General features: G+C 39.7%; 1 protein-coding gene across 1 annotated transcript in view; it reads left to right on the top strand.

Moving 5' to 3' along the window:
- The window catches only part of ARHGAP20 (Rho GTPase activating protein 20), a 166,382-nt gene that overhangs the window by 128,457 nt on the left and 21,210 nt on the right, over positions 1 to 16,715 (top strand). Inside the window, exon 10 of the mRNA XM_043996602.1 lies at positions 15,474 to 15,652. Coding sequence (XP_043852537.1) covers positions 15,474 to 15,652 — 179 coding nt within the window. The remainder of the gene's footprint in view (positions 1 to 15,473; positions 15,653 to 16,715) is intronic.

The following is a 16,715-nucleotide window of genomic DNA, read 5'->3' as shown; positions in this document are numbered from 1 at the left end:
AGATCTGTCAAGTTTGATATTTAAGGAGGGGGATGGCAGGGTCTTCTTGTTCCTTGTGTTTGTTTCTTAAGACTAGGAGAGGCTTATATATATTTGAAGGCAGAAGCACCAGCTTGCATGGGAAAAGCACAGATTGACAAGCAAGAGGATAATAGAGGGAGCAAAGTCCTGAAGGAAGTGGGAGGATAGAAACACAGATGGAGGCATTAACTATGGAAAGTAAAAATGACACGTCTTCCTCTGAGAGGGAAGGAAGGCATATTAATAAGAGCTAATATTTGTGGCACTTTAAGGTTTCCAAAGCACTTGATATTCATTATCTCATGTTACCTTCACTAATCCCTTATTGAAGTAGGTCATCGGAGAAATGTTATCACACCTATTTAACAGACAAGAAAACAACATGGAGAGGTTAACTGAGATAAAAAGGAGAATGAAAGGTTCCTGAGGGCAGGAGTTGTTTTTTATTTTTTTGTCTTTTCAATCCATGGAGCCTTCTTTGATCAAATTGCTAGCAACTATGGTGACCAAGGGAGGTTTGGTAAAATGGAAATGTAATGAACTCTGTCTGCAGAATTCTATCACTTTCTCTAGCAGTATAGTACTTTATAGCTTGAGATTAAGAGTGGACAAAGTGGTCCTTCCAAGTCAAGATGACCAATTTCATGCTTGGACACCACTGTTTTCTGTGGAAGAAGAGCTATGGGTCTGATCTCCATGTTTCTGTGCATCTACTTGTCTACTTGGATAAACTAGAAAGTCTATCTAGAAATGTGATAAACCCATTTTACAAGTATGTTAACTGAGGCAGGCTATAGTTAATGAAGCCTCAGACCAATTTATGTCAGACTCATTGTAAATTAATAAGGTTCCAGCTAGGTGGCACAGTGAATAGAGCACCAGCCCTGGATTCAGGAGGACCTGAATTCAAATCTGGCCTCAGACACTTGTGACCCTGGGCAAGTCACTTAACCCCAATTGTCTCACCAAAAAAAAAAAGAAAAGAAAAGAAAATTCATGAGGTTGTAGGGTATATTTGGAGACCAACAAGGCCATCTTTTGGGGCGGGGGGGAATGGGGCAATGAGGGCTAAGTGACTTGCCCAGGGTCACACAGCTAGTAAGTGTCAAGTGTCTGAGGCTGGATTTGAACTCAGGTCCTCCTGACTCCAGGGCCAGTGCTCTATTCACTGAGCCACCTAGCTGCCCCCAACAAGGCCATCTTTATGCCTTATGTCATAGGATCATAGACTGAGAGATAAAAGTTGACCTACTCCCCCATTTTAGAGTTGAAGAAATTGAGACCCAGAGGGGTCAAGTTACATGTCCACAGTATACAGGGAGGGAGTTGCAGAGTTAGGTTTCTCAGATCCCAAATCCACTATTTTTTCCCACTCTGCTATAGTGATTCCCCAAAACCTTACCACCTGGACCAGACATGAGCTCCCTTCTAAAATAGTTGGCACCTCATCTGCCGGTCAATGTAGTATTTTGTCCTAGTTTTATATGGACACTGATGAAAAGCAGTGATATTACAGGTATGTCCTACCTCAAGAAAACTCAACAAAAACTTAGATTTAAAAACTAGACAAATCAAAGGGTTCGCTAAATCATATTATGAAAGTTTTCCTTGCTCTGAGTTAGAATTCACCCCAAGGTTCCTTGAAATAGTAGCATCCTGTTGCATTTTAGATGGTTTAATTTTTCATTTGATTTATACACAACTCCAGAAACATCTGGTGTGTTAAGTGAGCTACAACTGTGCCTCCTCACCCACCCCTCAGTGTTAGCATTTTCATAGCATGGGCATAATTATGAAACAAACAGAATTCTTACTGCTCTCATTCCTTGATGCTCACTCCCTGTCTCCATGCTTTTGTTTCTTCTGGTGCTCTTACTCAGCCTAGGGAATGTGAACTCAGGAATCCAGAGCTAAAGGCTACCAAGAACAGACCCCTCATTTTTTTTTAACAGAGGAGAAAAATGAGGCCCAGGGAGGTGAAATAACTTGTTGGAGGTCTCAGACAAGATCAGGCAGGATTTTAATCCAAACCTCCTTTCAATTTGCCCAGTTTGGTACAATTTCCTTCATTAATAACATTAATGCCTGAGGTTTATGTAGCATTTTAAGGTTTTCAAGACATTTTGCAAACGTTTGAGCCTTACAACAACTGTATGAGTTATTTGTTTGTTTGTTTTCCCAGCAGTCTAGGTGATGAACATATAGAATATATAGACTTGTGTAGTGGGATAGGACAAGGCAGATGAAGGGAAGGGAAGGGAAGTAAGGACAGATGCACTTATTAAGCATCTACTATATGCCACACACTGTGCTAAGCTAAGCAAAACTGGGAAAGCTGATATGGAGATAGCATCATAGGATTTGGAAACTTTGAATATGGAATTGAATGTAGGTCCTTGAGAGAATGGTCTTATATCATTGACAGAATCAGGGGCAAGCTTAAGGAGAATAAGCAATTCTAGACAGTTGGGGAAAAAGTAAAGATAATAAAATATGGCCCCTCATGTATGCTAGCACATATGGTCCTTTTCTTTCTCTTTCACATGTCTAAGTCTTCCCTCTCCAACTAAACTAAGGTTATATTTTTAGTGCATAATGTGTGGCAAGAGCTCAATAAATTCATAATTGAACTTAATCCTAAAATATCCAAATGCATTTCTGATACATGAGGAGAATAAGAATTTTCAGAATATGTTAGATTTTATGAAATAAGTTTTTTCTCCCATCTTACTTAATTTCTAGTTCAGAGACTAACTTCTTAGAAATCAGACCAGCTAGAAACACTCAGCTCTGGGTAACAGTGTTCTTTCTCAGTAATTTTCTGCAGTATTTGTAGGATTGGGGTTCAGAAGTTTACAAGCCTTGATAACCTGTGGCCAATCTCTAACTAATTCCTTGTGATGGTGTTTGGGTGGTGTTGAGAGGATGGGGGTGGCAGGGAGTGTCTGTATAGAGTCTTTAGGGATAGGGGGAAGAAGGGGAGGCAAGGTTAAGGCCAATTCTGGAAAAAAGAATAGAGAAATTCCTTATCTTGCTTTGGTTTCATTCACCCTCCTCCAGTGGAGGGTAATTTTTCTGAACTTGGGCAAATTGGCAAGAAACTTGAAATAGGTAGGCTTTGGCCACCCAGGGTTGGATGCATGAGTGAAGAGCAGATAGATATTTATTCACCTCAGACTCTAGCTCTGTGATCCGGGGCAAGTCACTTAACCCCAATTGCCTTAAACATCTGGGGCCATCTCCAGTCATCCTCCTGATGTATATCTCGCCACTGGACCCAGGTGACTCTGGAGAAGAGATTCAGGTTCGTGACCTTGTACAACCCTCACTTAAATTCAGTTCAGTACAATTCATGAAATCTGTCATGGTCCTCTTTGATAATGAAGGACAAACAACAACAACATAACATGAGTGAAGAGGAGAAAACTTGAAAATGTCTCCATAGCTTTATCTACAATCCCCAAGTCTCTGTCATTTGGGGTGTTATAAGGCAGTTGTCCTGGGGGTACAACTTTCTGAAGGTCCATCGGGCCATATGAGAACCTGGACCCAGTGACACCCATGCTTCCTCTACTCCCTCTCATGCCAAAAAGAGGGTGGAGAAGGTGATCCTGGTTGTAAAGCCAAAAGTTAAGGACTATTTCAGAGAAAAGATGCAAGCCTTAGAAAAGAATGGAGTGAATAGAAGGTCTGGTGGCACGTCAATAGTAGGAGTTCTGTAAGGGAGGGAATCTTAAGAGAAGCTGAGTATGACTCTCTAAGGAGGGGGCGGGGGGAATCTTTCACATTTTCCCAACCCTCTCCCCCTTTTCAGCTGCCTTCTTGTACTTTGTCTTTCCTTATTAGACTGTGAGCTTCTTAAGGGTAAGGACTTGCCTCTCTTTGTCTTCCCAGTGCTTAGCACTCATAACAGGTTCTTGATAAATGTTTGTTTACTGACTGACTGACCATAGCATTGAGTTATAAGCTACCTTAGCCACCATCTCATTTTATGAGAGCAAAAGAGGTTGAGTATCTTACCCAGACACACACAGAATATCGGCCTTCTAATCAGTGTCTCTTACTGAGAGCCAAGGAGTAAAAAATGAATTCATCTGGAATGGGTATCCCCAGATGTCTGCAGGTAGAATTAGACTATGATTCTTTGATCCTAAAGGACCTCCTGGAGGTCACAGTAGTTCATTTTCTTGCCTTGGAGATGAGCATCTTATTATTATCATTTCCTTAATGAAGAGCCTGCAGCACCAGAAATTTAAAGTAACATACCTTTAATTAGTTTGGAGGGGAAAGAAACAATGGTGAATCTACCTTGCATAGGGAAATGATGCATATCCACTGGTAAGAGCTGACGCTCATTTGGTACTTTTAAGATTTGCAAAGCTTTTCACAGACGTTATTTCATATGTTCCTCACAAATAACCGTGTGAGTTAAATGCTATTTTCCCCATTTGTAAAATGGGGAAGCTGAGGCAGAGGTTAGGTAGCTTAACTAGGGTTACAGAGTTTCTTAAGCAGAAGTCAAACTAAGGTCTTCTAGACACCTAGCTGATTAAATAAATGCAAAAGAGTTTTTAAAATGCTGATTGGGGGGCAGCTAGGTGGTGCAGTGGGTAAAGCACCAGCCCTGGATTCAGGAGGACTTGAGTTCAAATCCCACCTCAGACATTTGACACTTACTAGCTGTGTGACCCTGGGCAAGTCACTTAACCCTCATTGCCCTGCAAAAAAAAAAAAAATGCTGATTTCCTGCCAGGACCTCTGGCTACAAATTAAAAAGAGATAGCCCCTGCCCTTAAGAAGCTTAAATTCAAATAGAATGATACAACTAATAATGATGAAGAGGAAGAGAATTTTTAATACAGTACTTTGCAAATATTATCTTATCCCCATAGCCCTCACTTCCTCTGGAAAGCTCGATGCCCTTCTCCAAAGAAATAACATTATGTATTTTGTCCTTAATTATCTGCAAAAAATGTTTGTATGCCCCTAGTTCCCTAATAAATTCCTCCATGTCAGGTTTTTTCTTCTGTATCTTAGCATATCAGCTGAAGGCCACCTTTGGGGAGAGAGAGAGACCGTGTCAAGCGCGTGCTGCTTTTGAAATGAAATCTCTACTGGACTTGGGGCACCAAGTCACAGCCTCAAAGGAGTACTTCTGGGCCTAGCAGTGAATAGGGAAAGGAGGGCACAAGCATTTATATAGGGCTTGTTGTGTGCCAAGCACTGTGCTAAACCCTTTATAGATTTCTCATTTGATCCTCATAATAGCCCTGTGAGGTAGGTGCTGTTATTATCTCTATTTTCCAGGTTGAAGAAACTGAGGAAAAGGTTAAGTGGCTTGGACAGTCATACAGCCAGCAAGTATTTGAAGCTGAATTTGAACTCAAGTCTTTCCTGAGTCCATGCCTAGGGCTCTATCCATTATACCACTTAGCTTCCTCAAAAAGATCCAGAGAGGACAAGTAAGGGAGCAGAATGACTATACAGATCAGGCAGGCAGGGGACAGTGAGGAAGTGGCCAATTGAGGGGCTCAGTGGAGATGAGAGGAACGTGTGTTTTCCCTTACTAGTTAAATTAGGGGGGTGGAAGGGGGAGGGGAATGAAATATAGGCCTCTTTAGGAAATTTTGGGATGGCTGCTGACACTGGATCTATCCAGTTGGCTAAATGAATCATAGTTTGGCATTTCAGTCTCTTTGGGAGCCACCTAAAAAACAAATGTGCAGCCTATGGTGGCAGTGCAGTAAACTGGAGAAAATGTTGTATTTGGAGACTGAGGACCCAGGGTGCAATCCTGGCCCTGCCCCTCTCCTGGCCCTGTGACCTTAGATATATTTAGCTTCTCTACAGGTCAGTTTGCTCCTAGAAAATGAGGATAATGGTCAAGCTCATCTCTGAGTTTAGATTTCTCCAATCCTTTGTTCATTTGATCCTTCTCCTGATGTGCTTGTTAAAGAACTCAAGAGAACTGAAGAAAAGTTCTGTCCCATCCTCCTTCACACTTAATCATTGGGATAGAGGATGACATAAGAGAAACCTCTACCCAATACCAGGCCAGTATGATTTTCCTCCCTTAGTCTGGCCACGTAATCAAAGACTAAGAAAACTTGAAGAGTAGTAACAACAATAACAGTAACTCATACTTGTAGGGCACAAAGTTGCCAAAGTTCCTTAAACGTACGTTAAATCCTCATAATAACCCTATGAGGTCCATGCTGTATGTAGGTGTTATGAGAGATCAGAATGACTTTTTCGTGGCCACACAGTTAATGCCAGAGACAGGATTTATATTTATTCAGCACTCTCAGATTTACAAAGGGCTATCCTGGTGACAGCCCATTTTACAGATGAATGAATGGAGTCTCAGAAAGGTGAAGAGATAGGAAGACAACAGACATTTATTAAGCACCTACTATGTGAGGTAAGTGCTGCTATTATTTCTATTTTACAGGTTGAGGAAACTGTGGTTAAGTGACTTGCCCAAGGTTACATAGCTAGTAAGTATCTCTGGCTGTATTTGAACTCACATCTTACTGACTTCTCCTTGGCCAGGACTCTATGCACCATACCAGCTGCCTCTGTGGTTTGTTTGTGGTCACACATTAACATTTATTCAATGCTCTCTGCTTTCTTATAACAACTCTGTGAGAGAGATAATGGGAGTGACTTGTTCTGTGAGATCATGGGTGTCCTGTGTTTGCCAGGTTTCTTGTTACTTTGATAATAGGGGCGGGGTGCCACAATCAGTTTAAATTCATATTTAATCAAGATCCTTTATACCAGTTTTTAAGTTCATCTAGTCACAGAATGGGGTAGCTAGGCGGCGCAATGGATAGAGCAGCAGGCCTTGAGTTGGGAAGATCTGGGTTCAAATTTGAGCTCACACACTTACCCTGAGCAAATCTCTTAACCCTGTTTGCCTCAGTTTCTTCATCTGTCAAATGAGCTGGAGAGTAGACACTCCAGTATCTTTGCCAAGAAAACCCCTAATGGGGTCTTGGAGGGTCAGATACAACTGAAAACAGACGAGCAACAACAAATTTTCACAGACTCCTGGTGCTGCCAAGCATGGCTACCAGGGATAATTACCATTGAGCACATAGAATGCAGATACTCACCTGCAATTGGAATCCACACCTGCCCTATCATCTAGATTCCCCTCCTGCCCCATACATGTGTTCATCAGTTACGGTAGTAACAGAGATCCCATGTACATCAGGGAATGAGGAAGGGAATCTTTCAACAGCTTATGTTGAAAAGTATTGTAACATAGTCTTTAGAAGATGCCCTTGGTATACAAGATACTCTGTGAATACTTTCTGTGGCCTTTGTTCCCTTAGTTGATCCAAGCCAGAAATGCTTGTGTTGCTTGGTCCAAGGGAGGGCCAGTTTTGCATACTCCTACAGTGGATATCCATCCTTTATCTCTCAGGATAACAGGCTGAGTGAGTCAGTATGTACCCAAGTGCTAGGACAGACTTGAATGAAGGCCTCCTTTGAACATTAAATGTTTGTACATTGCAGTTACTTTTTCACAAATTGAAATCTTCTGAATCAAATGAACATGAAACTGGAACAAGGTCAGTTCCAAAAACTCTTACTAGCAGGCCAAACAAAAACACACCAGGCAGGCTTCCTGATTATGGACTACAGAGCAATCCAGCCACCAGCTGTATTCAAGTTACTGTCCCAGGATGGGGGAGTCCTCCTTCATGCATGCAGACACCTTACACTGGAAATGAGGCAGAGAGCAAGATCACCCATCCCCACCTCCCTGCCTCCTGAGATTTAGAGACCATGCAGATTTGGCTCCAAGAAAGCTCAGCCAGTGTAGGGCAGCTTTGGTGGAGGTAGAATGATTTTTCCCAATATTCAGGGATCTAGCCTGACATGAGGCCATTGCTGTTCCAGAAGATGCCAAGTATCTGAATGAGAATGGACAGTAGACAGTCTAGTTGAGCACACCCTCATCTTTTTTTTAAATTAAATTAAATTAATTTTTTTCCATATAAATATTTTATTATTTTCTAGTTACATTTAGAGATAGTTTTCAACATTTGTTTTTATAAGATTTCTATTTTCAAATTTTTCTCCCTCCCCTGTCCCCAAGACAGCAAGTAATCCAATATTGGTTATATAATGTACAATCACATTAAACACATTTCTGCATTAGTCATGCTGTGCAAGACAAATAAGAGCAAAAAGGAGAAACCTCAAAATAGAAAAACAACAACAAAAAAAACAATAGAAATAGTATGGTTTAATCTGTATCCAGATTCAACAGTTCTTTTTTTTTTCTGGATTTGGAGAGTATTTTCCATCATGAGTCCTTTGGAACTATCTTGGACCATTGTATTGCTGAGAAGAATCAGTCTATTACAGTTGATGAACACACAATGTTGTTGATACTGTGTATAGTGTTCTCCTGGTTCTACTCATCTCACTCATCATCAGTCCACTTAAGTCTTTCCAGGATTTTCTGAACTCCTCCTGCTCATTGTTGCTTACGGCACAATAGTATTCCATTACATTCATACACCACAACTTGTTCAGCCATTCCCCAACTGTTGGGCAACCCCTCAATTTTCAATTCCTTGCCACCACAAAAAGAGCAGCTATAAATATTTTTGTACATGTGGGTCCTTTTCCCATTTTTATGATCTTGGGTATGCAAAACAGACCCTCCTCTTACAAAGGAGGAAGCTGAGATGCAAAGAGAATTGACTCCTCAATCACAAAGTCAGTTGGTGGGAGAGCCAGGATTGGAACTTAAATCTCCGGACTGCCAGGCCAGTGCTTTTTCTACTATATCATACCTCCGAAGGACATAAAGCTCGTTTCATCTCTGAAATGTTTCCCCCCCCCCCCCCCCGCCCTGGCCTGAATGCCCCAAACTAAACCAGATCTTCAAGTGTGCATCCTAAAACATGTAGGATTCACCACCTCTGCCCTGGAACCATTTGAGTCCTTCAGGAGTCACTAGATCCAGGCCTTAGCTAAAGTTTGACTGAACTTCTGTGGTAGATGGAAGGCTTATGGGGCAGACATAACAATCTAATAACCACAGCCCATCTTTTATAGGAAAACTAAGCTTCTGTGCTGGGTGGTAAGATAGGAGGCCAATAGAACAACATAAAAGCTCATCTTTTACAGGAAACCTTTCCCAAGTATTCTTGATTCTAGTGCCTTTCCTCTACTCATTATTTCCTATATTGATCCTGTAGATAGTTTTGTTCCTATGTTGTCTCCCCCACTAGATTGCAAGCTGCTTGAGGACAGGCACTTTTGCCTCTTTCTGTATCCTCAGCACTTAGCACAATGCCTGGCACATAATAGACAGAGTAAATGTGTGTTGATTGATTAGTAGTAATCACTCAATTTGTATGGTGCTTTAAGGTGTACAGAGCCGTTCCTACCACAACTTTTTGAGATGTATCACCATCCCCATTTTACAGATATTGAAAATGAAAGCTTAGAGAACTGAAATGAGATCACACATCAGAGCCAGATTTCGAACTCTGGATATCCAAAATCTAAACTCTGTATTTTAGTCCCCCTAACTTATATTGCTTCTCCTTTTTTTTTTTCCTTGAATCATACTATGGAGAGTTCTTCATGTTATATCATTCATCCTCCTAATTTACATATACACTTGCATTCAAATCTGTCATCACAACAAGAGTAGATATACCAAACACTAGAATTGACAATCACCAACTCAGACTTTCCATTTCTGTCCAAAAAAAAAAAAAAGAGAACTAGAATTTTGGGTCAGGAAGGTAGCCAATCAGTCAATAACTTGTTATTAAGCATCTACTATGTGCATGTCAGGCATTGTGCTAAATGCTAGGGATACAAAAAGAGGCAAAAGACAAACTGTTCTCAAGGAGCTTACAATCTCATGGGGAAAAAAATTTAGAAAGAACTGTATAAACAAGGTTTTTATGCCTAGGTTGGACAAGTGATACTTTTAATATCACTCTGTGTAAGTGCATATATTTAAAACACAGCAGCAAAGCACCCCACTCTTCATATATCACAGGTATTTTTTGATAAAGTTACATAATGTCACAATGAAGGTTCATAACATCCCTTGAGGAAAAACATAAAGCACACAATTTTAATATTTTTCTATCTTTTATTAAGTGCCTCCTGTATATCAGGAACAACATTACATCCTAGGGATACAAATGCAAAAATGAAATAATCCCTGACCTCAAGGAGCTTACATTGTGTTAGAGGCTACACCAAGTATTCATCTAAGTGTAGCCTGCAGCCCAGGCTGGGAGGTCTTAATTCTTAAACCTTCCCAAAAGCAAATCAACTGCTAAGAATTACTCACATTTCTACAGCACTCACATTAAGTTCCTACAATATATGCAGATATGCAGGGACCTGCTCTTAATACCCCCAGTGTCCAGGTTAAAAAACAAAAACAAAATGAAAAACTGAGATTCTGAGAGAAACAATAATTTTAGGGTGTTTTGTTTTTGTTTTGTTTTTGGTTTAGTAAATTTAGTCATTAGAACCCAGCTCTCCTTGATTCTTACTCTTCACTCTTTTTTTTTTTTTTGCAGGTCAATGGGGGTTAAATGACTTGTCCAGGGTCACACAGCTAGTAAGTGTCAAGTGTCTGAGGTCAGATTTGAACTCAGGTACTCCTGAATCCAGGGCCAGTGCTTTATTCACTGCACCACCTAGCTGCCCCTTTACTCTTCACTCTTAAGCTCTTACTAATGCTAAGAGTTGTACTTTTAAATATTCTCCATCTGATTCAGGCACAAATGAACAGAGTGAAGTCATACCAGGCTTTGTTTTAGAAAAGGCTAGCTTATGCATGTAGCCGGAGCCAATATAATAAAAATTACAATCCTACCGAAATTAATCTATTTATTTAGTGCCACACCAATCAAACTATCAAACTATCAAAAATATTTTATAGATCTAGAAAAAATAATAGTAAAATTCATCTGGAAGAACAAAAGCTCAAGGATATCAAGGGTATCAATGAAAAAAAAGTGAGGTAGTCTAGTAGTACCAGATCTCAAACTGCATTACAAAGTGGTGATTATCAGAACAATCTGGTACTGACTGAGAAATAGAGTGGTGCATCAGTGGAATATAATAGATATGAATTATACTATAGTAAATGACTGTAGTAATCTAGTATATGAGAAACCCAAAGATCCAAGTTTTGGGAACAAAAACTGATTATTTGACAAAAACTGCTGGGAAAAATGGAAAGCAGTATGGCAGAAACTAGGTATAGAATAATATCTCACACTGTATATTAAAATAAGGTCAAAATGGGTACTTGATTTACACATAAAAGTGATACCATAAGCAAACTAAGAGAGCATGGAAGAGTTTATTCATCAGATTTATGGACAGGGAAAGAATTTTGGACCAAAGAAGATATAGAAAGCATTACAAAATGTAAAATGCGGGGGCAGGGGGCAGCTAGGTGGCACAGTGGATAAAGAACTGGCTCTGGATTCAGGAGAACCCGAGTTCAAATCCAGTCTCAGATAACTGGCACCTACTAGCTCTGTGACCCTGGGCAAGCCACTTAACCTTCATTGCCCTGCAAGAAAGAAAAAAAAAAGTAAAATAGATAATTTTGATTATAAAATTAAAATACTTTTGCACAGACAAAAGCAATGCAACCAAAACTATAAGGAAAGCAGAAAACTGGGAAAGAATTTTTGAAACAAGTAACACTGATAAAAACCTTTCCTATAAACTGAGTCAAATTTATAAAAGTAAAAGTCATTCCCCAATTGACAAATGGTTGAAGGATATGAGCAGGCATTTTTCAGACAAAGAAATCAAAGCTATCCATAGCCATATGAAAAAATGCTCTAAATCACTATTGATCAGAGAAATGCAAATTAAAACAACTCTGAGGTATTACCTCACACCTTTCAGTGTGGCTAATATGACAAAAAAGGAAAATGTTGAATGTTTGAGGGGATGTGGGAAAACTGGGACACTAATCCACTGTTGGTAGAGTAATGAACTGATCCAATGATTCTGGAGAGCAACTTGGAACTATGCCCAAAGGGCTATAAAACTGTGCTTACCCTTTGATCCTGCAATACTGTTGCTAGGTTTATATCCCAAAGAAATCCCCCCAAAAGAGAAAAAGACCTATTTGTACAAAAATATTTATAGCAGCTCTTTTTGTGGTGACTAATTTGAAATGAAAGGAATGCCCATCAATTAAGGAATGGCTAAACAAGCTCTGGTTTATGATTGTAATGGAATATGATTGTGCTGTAAGAAATGGCAAGCAAGATGATTTCAGAAAGAACTGGAAAGACTTATATGAACTGATAGTATAGTGAAGTGAACAAACCAGGGGAACATTATACACAGTGACATCAATATTGTTTGATAAAGAATTGTAAATGAACTTAATTATTGTTAGAAATGCAGTGATCCAAGACAATCCCATAGGACTATTGATGAAGCATACTATCTACCTCCAAAGAAAGAACTGATATTGATTGAACACTGCCTAATGCATGCTATTTTTCACTTTCTTTTGTGTTTTTTTCTTTTATTCAAATTTTCTTGTACAAAATGACTAATATGGTAATGTTTCACATAATTGTACATGTATAACCTCTATCTGATTGCTTCCTCCCTTAGGGAGGGGAGAAGAGAGGGTAGGAAGGATGGATAGAATTTGGAACTCAAAATTTAAATAAAAAATGTTTATTATTAAATAAAAGGAAATGAAATGAAAAAAGGAAACACTAGCTTGCATTCCATGAAATTGGTTTGTTTTATGTTGACATCACCCTCATATTTTTAATGGCAACAGCATTTTCCCCCCAATAAGCCCTTGACATTCAGAAAGTTCAAGTTATTCATTAAAAGTGCTACGGGAAAGTAAACTTTAATGAAAAATTTTTTCCACCCAATCCCAGAGGGAACATGAACACTCACAACTGAATGATGCATGTAACAAAAGGCACAACTAAGGCTGGAAGCATTTATGATGAAGTACAGGACACAATTTCTACTTCTTCCTCTATCTACACCCTTAGACTAGGGGGATTTATAAGTTCAGAGCAAATCAATGGATCATTCCTCCTCAAAAGTGTGGCGGGACTAAGTAATTGAATAAATCTGGGTGGCTTTAGAAATGATAAAGCTGGGGAGGATGTCTTGAGTAACTCGGCATTGTGTGTGTGTGTGTGTGTGTGTGTGTGTGTGTGTGTGTGTGTGTGTGTGAGTGAGTGAGTGAGATGTGTTTAAACACACATTTGCACAGATTGGCATGGTAAATGGGCCAAAATTCCCTCCAGCATTTAAGAATGTGTTTGGTTTCCTTCTCTGCCTTTTACAATTTGGAGTTGGGGAGGGGATGAAGCTTTTGGGTCAGAGAGAAAGAGCTTCAGTCAAGGGGAGTATTTGGCATTTCCCTCATGACCACATAGCTCCTGAAAGCTCTTAAAGTGAATGCAGAATAATTCAGCCTGGGGGATGTGTAGGCTGCCTTAGGCTTTGCAATCAGGACTTTCCCAATGGAAGAACTTGACCATGTTACCTGAGCCTATAGAAAGATGATGCACTTACTCTATTCTAGAATAAGGCCAAATAGCTGTTTTATAAGTAGCATATTGTGTGTTTGTGTGTGTGTAAATTGTTAATAAATTCCCACACTCTCCTCCCCTTAACATTACTCATCCATTAGGTTTTGTTGAGGGGGGGGTAGAGTTGGTTTGTTTTGTTTCCGTGTACAGTAGAAATAAGTACTCAGAACAGTGTCTTCCTTTCATATTTGGATAACATTCTCTTGAAATGTTGACCATGAAGCAAATTTCCATAACTTAGAGTTATAAGGGTCCTTTGACGTCATTTCATCCAAATACTAACTAAAGCATATATTCTGTCCCACAAAATCCTGGACAAATGGTCATCCAGCCATCAAATAAGCAACTCCAGTCTTGGAGGCTCTGGCCCTAGCCTCTGCTCATTCTACACTTATACACTGGGGTTTTTTGAGCCCAGATATAGGAATTCATATGATGCCTAAATTTCTTATTTGATTTGGCCCATCTTTTCTACCTATTGGGATTTCACTGGATTCTAATTCTCATTCATTCTCTCTCTCTTTCTTTTGTATTATTATCTCTACTTTCCCACCTAACAATATCTACAAATTTGATGCTTTCATCTCAACCACAGATAGAAAGTTGTCCTTGTGGTAAGCAGAATCTTAAGTTAAAAATCCTGATCCTTCCACTTAGTATGTATAAACTTGGGCAAATCAAGTGAACTCTGAATCTCAGTCTCCATCTGTCAAATGGGGATGATAGTAAAGTATCTCTTTTGCAAGATTGTGATGAAAGTACTTTGGAAAACCAAAGAAGTAGGTTAATGTGAAATGGCAGCAGTGGGAACAATATGGTGTACCCTGTCTTAGATCCCTACTAGCTGTGTGATTCTGTCAAAGTCCCTTAAACTCTCAGTTTCCCCACATGTACTTGACTTCATGCTGTCTAAGAAAGGCCTCTTTCAGCTCTAAATCTGATTCTATGATTAGATCAGATGTAAAGGCAAAGAGCCCTATGGTACACTACCTGCTTCTGCTCTCATCTCGATAGATTATCAGCTTCATGGAAAATTGGCCTGAAATAACTCACAGTGTTTATGGTTTTACTCTAAGTTGTAATAAAAATCCCATGTAAGCAAGTGTGCAACTTGCTTTTTTAAAACCTCCTATTTGAAGGGAAAAGTAAATGTTGCACTGGGATATGGTAGGAAAAGAAGGAATCACAGGATTCTAATACACCCTGTGAGTTGTTCCCCTTCTTATTCCAAGTTTATTACCAGAGTGGAGCAGATTGAAGAAGGAAGGTTTCTTCTGGATATCTAATTGAAAAATAATTTTAAAACCTTTTCCCTGTTCCCTTTTCTTCACTGTTCTATTGCTTTCCTATAAATCACTGGGCAAGCTTTTTAACTGTTTTCTGTGTCCATTTTCATCCGCAGTGTGGGGAAATAGATGTTTATTGGACTGGAAAGCCTTTTTACAAGTTATTTCAATCATGTAAATAATTTTTCTTCCTCTTCTCCTTTACTCTCTCCCATCTTAGGAAATCCAGTGCCAGTACTATTAATGAGACATACCAGAACATATATTTCCTTCTTGGCTCAGTTCAGCTGACAAAAGACCCCAAAATGTGTGTGAAGGGATCTTGAAATTCTGTTAGAATGCATTGTAAGATGGAATATTTTAAATCTTTTCCTGATTTTGTAACCTCAGTTACAGGGGAGTTCTAGAGATTCAGTTGCTGTATAACAAAGTATTACCTGTTCACATTATAATGTGTTTCTTTTTTCTACTCAAGCCATAGCAACCAAACCAAAACCTAACAATGGTGAAGAGAGTCTAAGTGAAGTGAATTTATTTTACTAAGCATCTTATTGTTCTTCAGATCCCAGCCAGAAGATGTTTAAAAGAAGAAGATCGATCATAAATTGGGCCTTTTGGCGAGGCTCCAGTATTCACCTGGATAACATGCCTGTGTCTCCAACGTCCCCAGTGCCAGGGCATCTCTTTGGGGTTTCACTGTCAGAGATCTGTGAGAATGACAACCTGCCCAAACCTGTTTTGGTGAGTCTCCCTCCATTTTGTCCAACTATATACCACAAAAGGTGAAACACTTTGGAGAAGGATAAGGATGATAGTCTTGGTATTTGCTTTTGAAATTGGTGTTCAGTGTTTAGTGAGTGGGCAAGGGTTTCCATGAAGGGGAAGGAAAGGGAGTGAGCCAAAGCAGAGGTAGAACAATACCCAAACTCTCATCCTCACTTTATCTTTCCCATCTGTGCAAGAAAGGGGCAAGAGGTCAATAATAAAAATCAAGTGATGCTTCCCATCACCAGATCATAATTCACCTGGATTGACTGTGGGCAGAGAATGGGTGAGCCAGATCTCTTGATGGCTTTTATATGGACAGCTAAGAGAGATGGCCACAAAGAAAGGAATCAGAAGGAATTCTTGGAAGATGCTTTGAAGTTGAGCTTTTAAAATGTGCCATGAGTGTGGACTTAGACACTAGCTATTTCACTCAGACAAAATCACTTCACCTCTCTGGGCCTCTGTTTCCCCAAATGTAAAGTGAGGAGACCAGACTTGATAATGTTATGTCTCCTCCAGCTTTAAATCTATGAACCCATAATTGAACCAAATAGAACAGGCACATGTGCCTGATTTTAAGGCTTGAAGGAATGAGGTGGCTTGTGGTGCAAAGAACTAGGAATCTGGGAGGCAGTGACAGAGCAACTTTAAGCTAGGTGCCACAGTGGATAGAGCACTGGATGTAGAGTCAGGAAGACCTGAGTTCAGACCAAGATGAGATATTTGTAAAGGGATTTGGAAGCTTCCTAGGACTATAGAAATAGATATTATCATGCAGTGGGATAAGATCTCCTACTAACAAAGTGATTTTTTAATAACACATTTTATGGGCCACTCCATCCCCACTGCCCAGGAAGGACAGCAATGAAAGTGCCATAATCCTTTGTTTACTAAAGAGATTTCTCACTGAATACCAGCACCCTGGATATGTCATCTGCTTCCCTCCTATAATACCTGCCCAGGGCAATAAGTTGGATTCAATGATCTTTAAGGACCCTTCTATGATTCTAAATGATCTCTCTATCTTAGAATCTCT

Source organism: Dromiciops gliroides, chromosome 3, assembly GCF_019393635.1.
Source record: "Dromiciops gliroides isolate mDroGli1 chromosome 3, mDroGli1.pri, whole genome shotgun sequence".
Lineage (NCBI taxonomy): Eukaryota > Metazoa > Chordata > Mammalia > Microbiotheria > Microbiotheriidae > Dromiciops > Dromiciops gliroides.
This window is presented reverse-complemented; position numbering and strand designations above follow the sequence as displayed.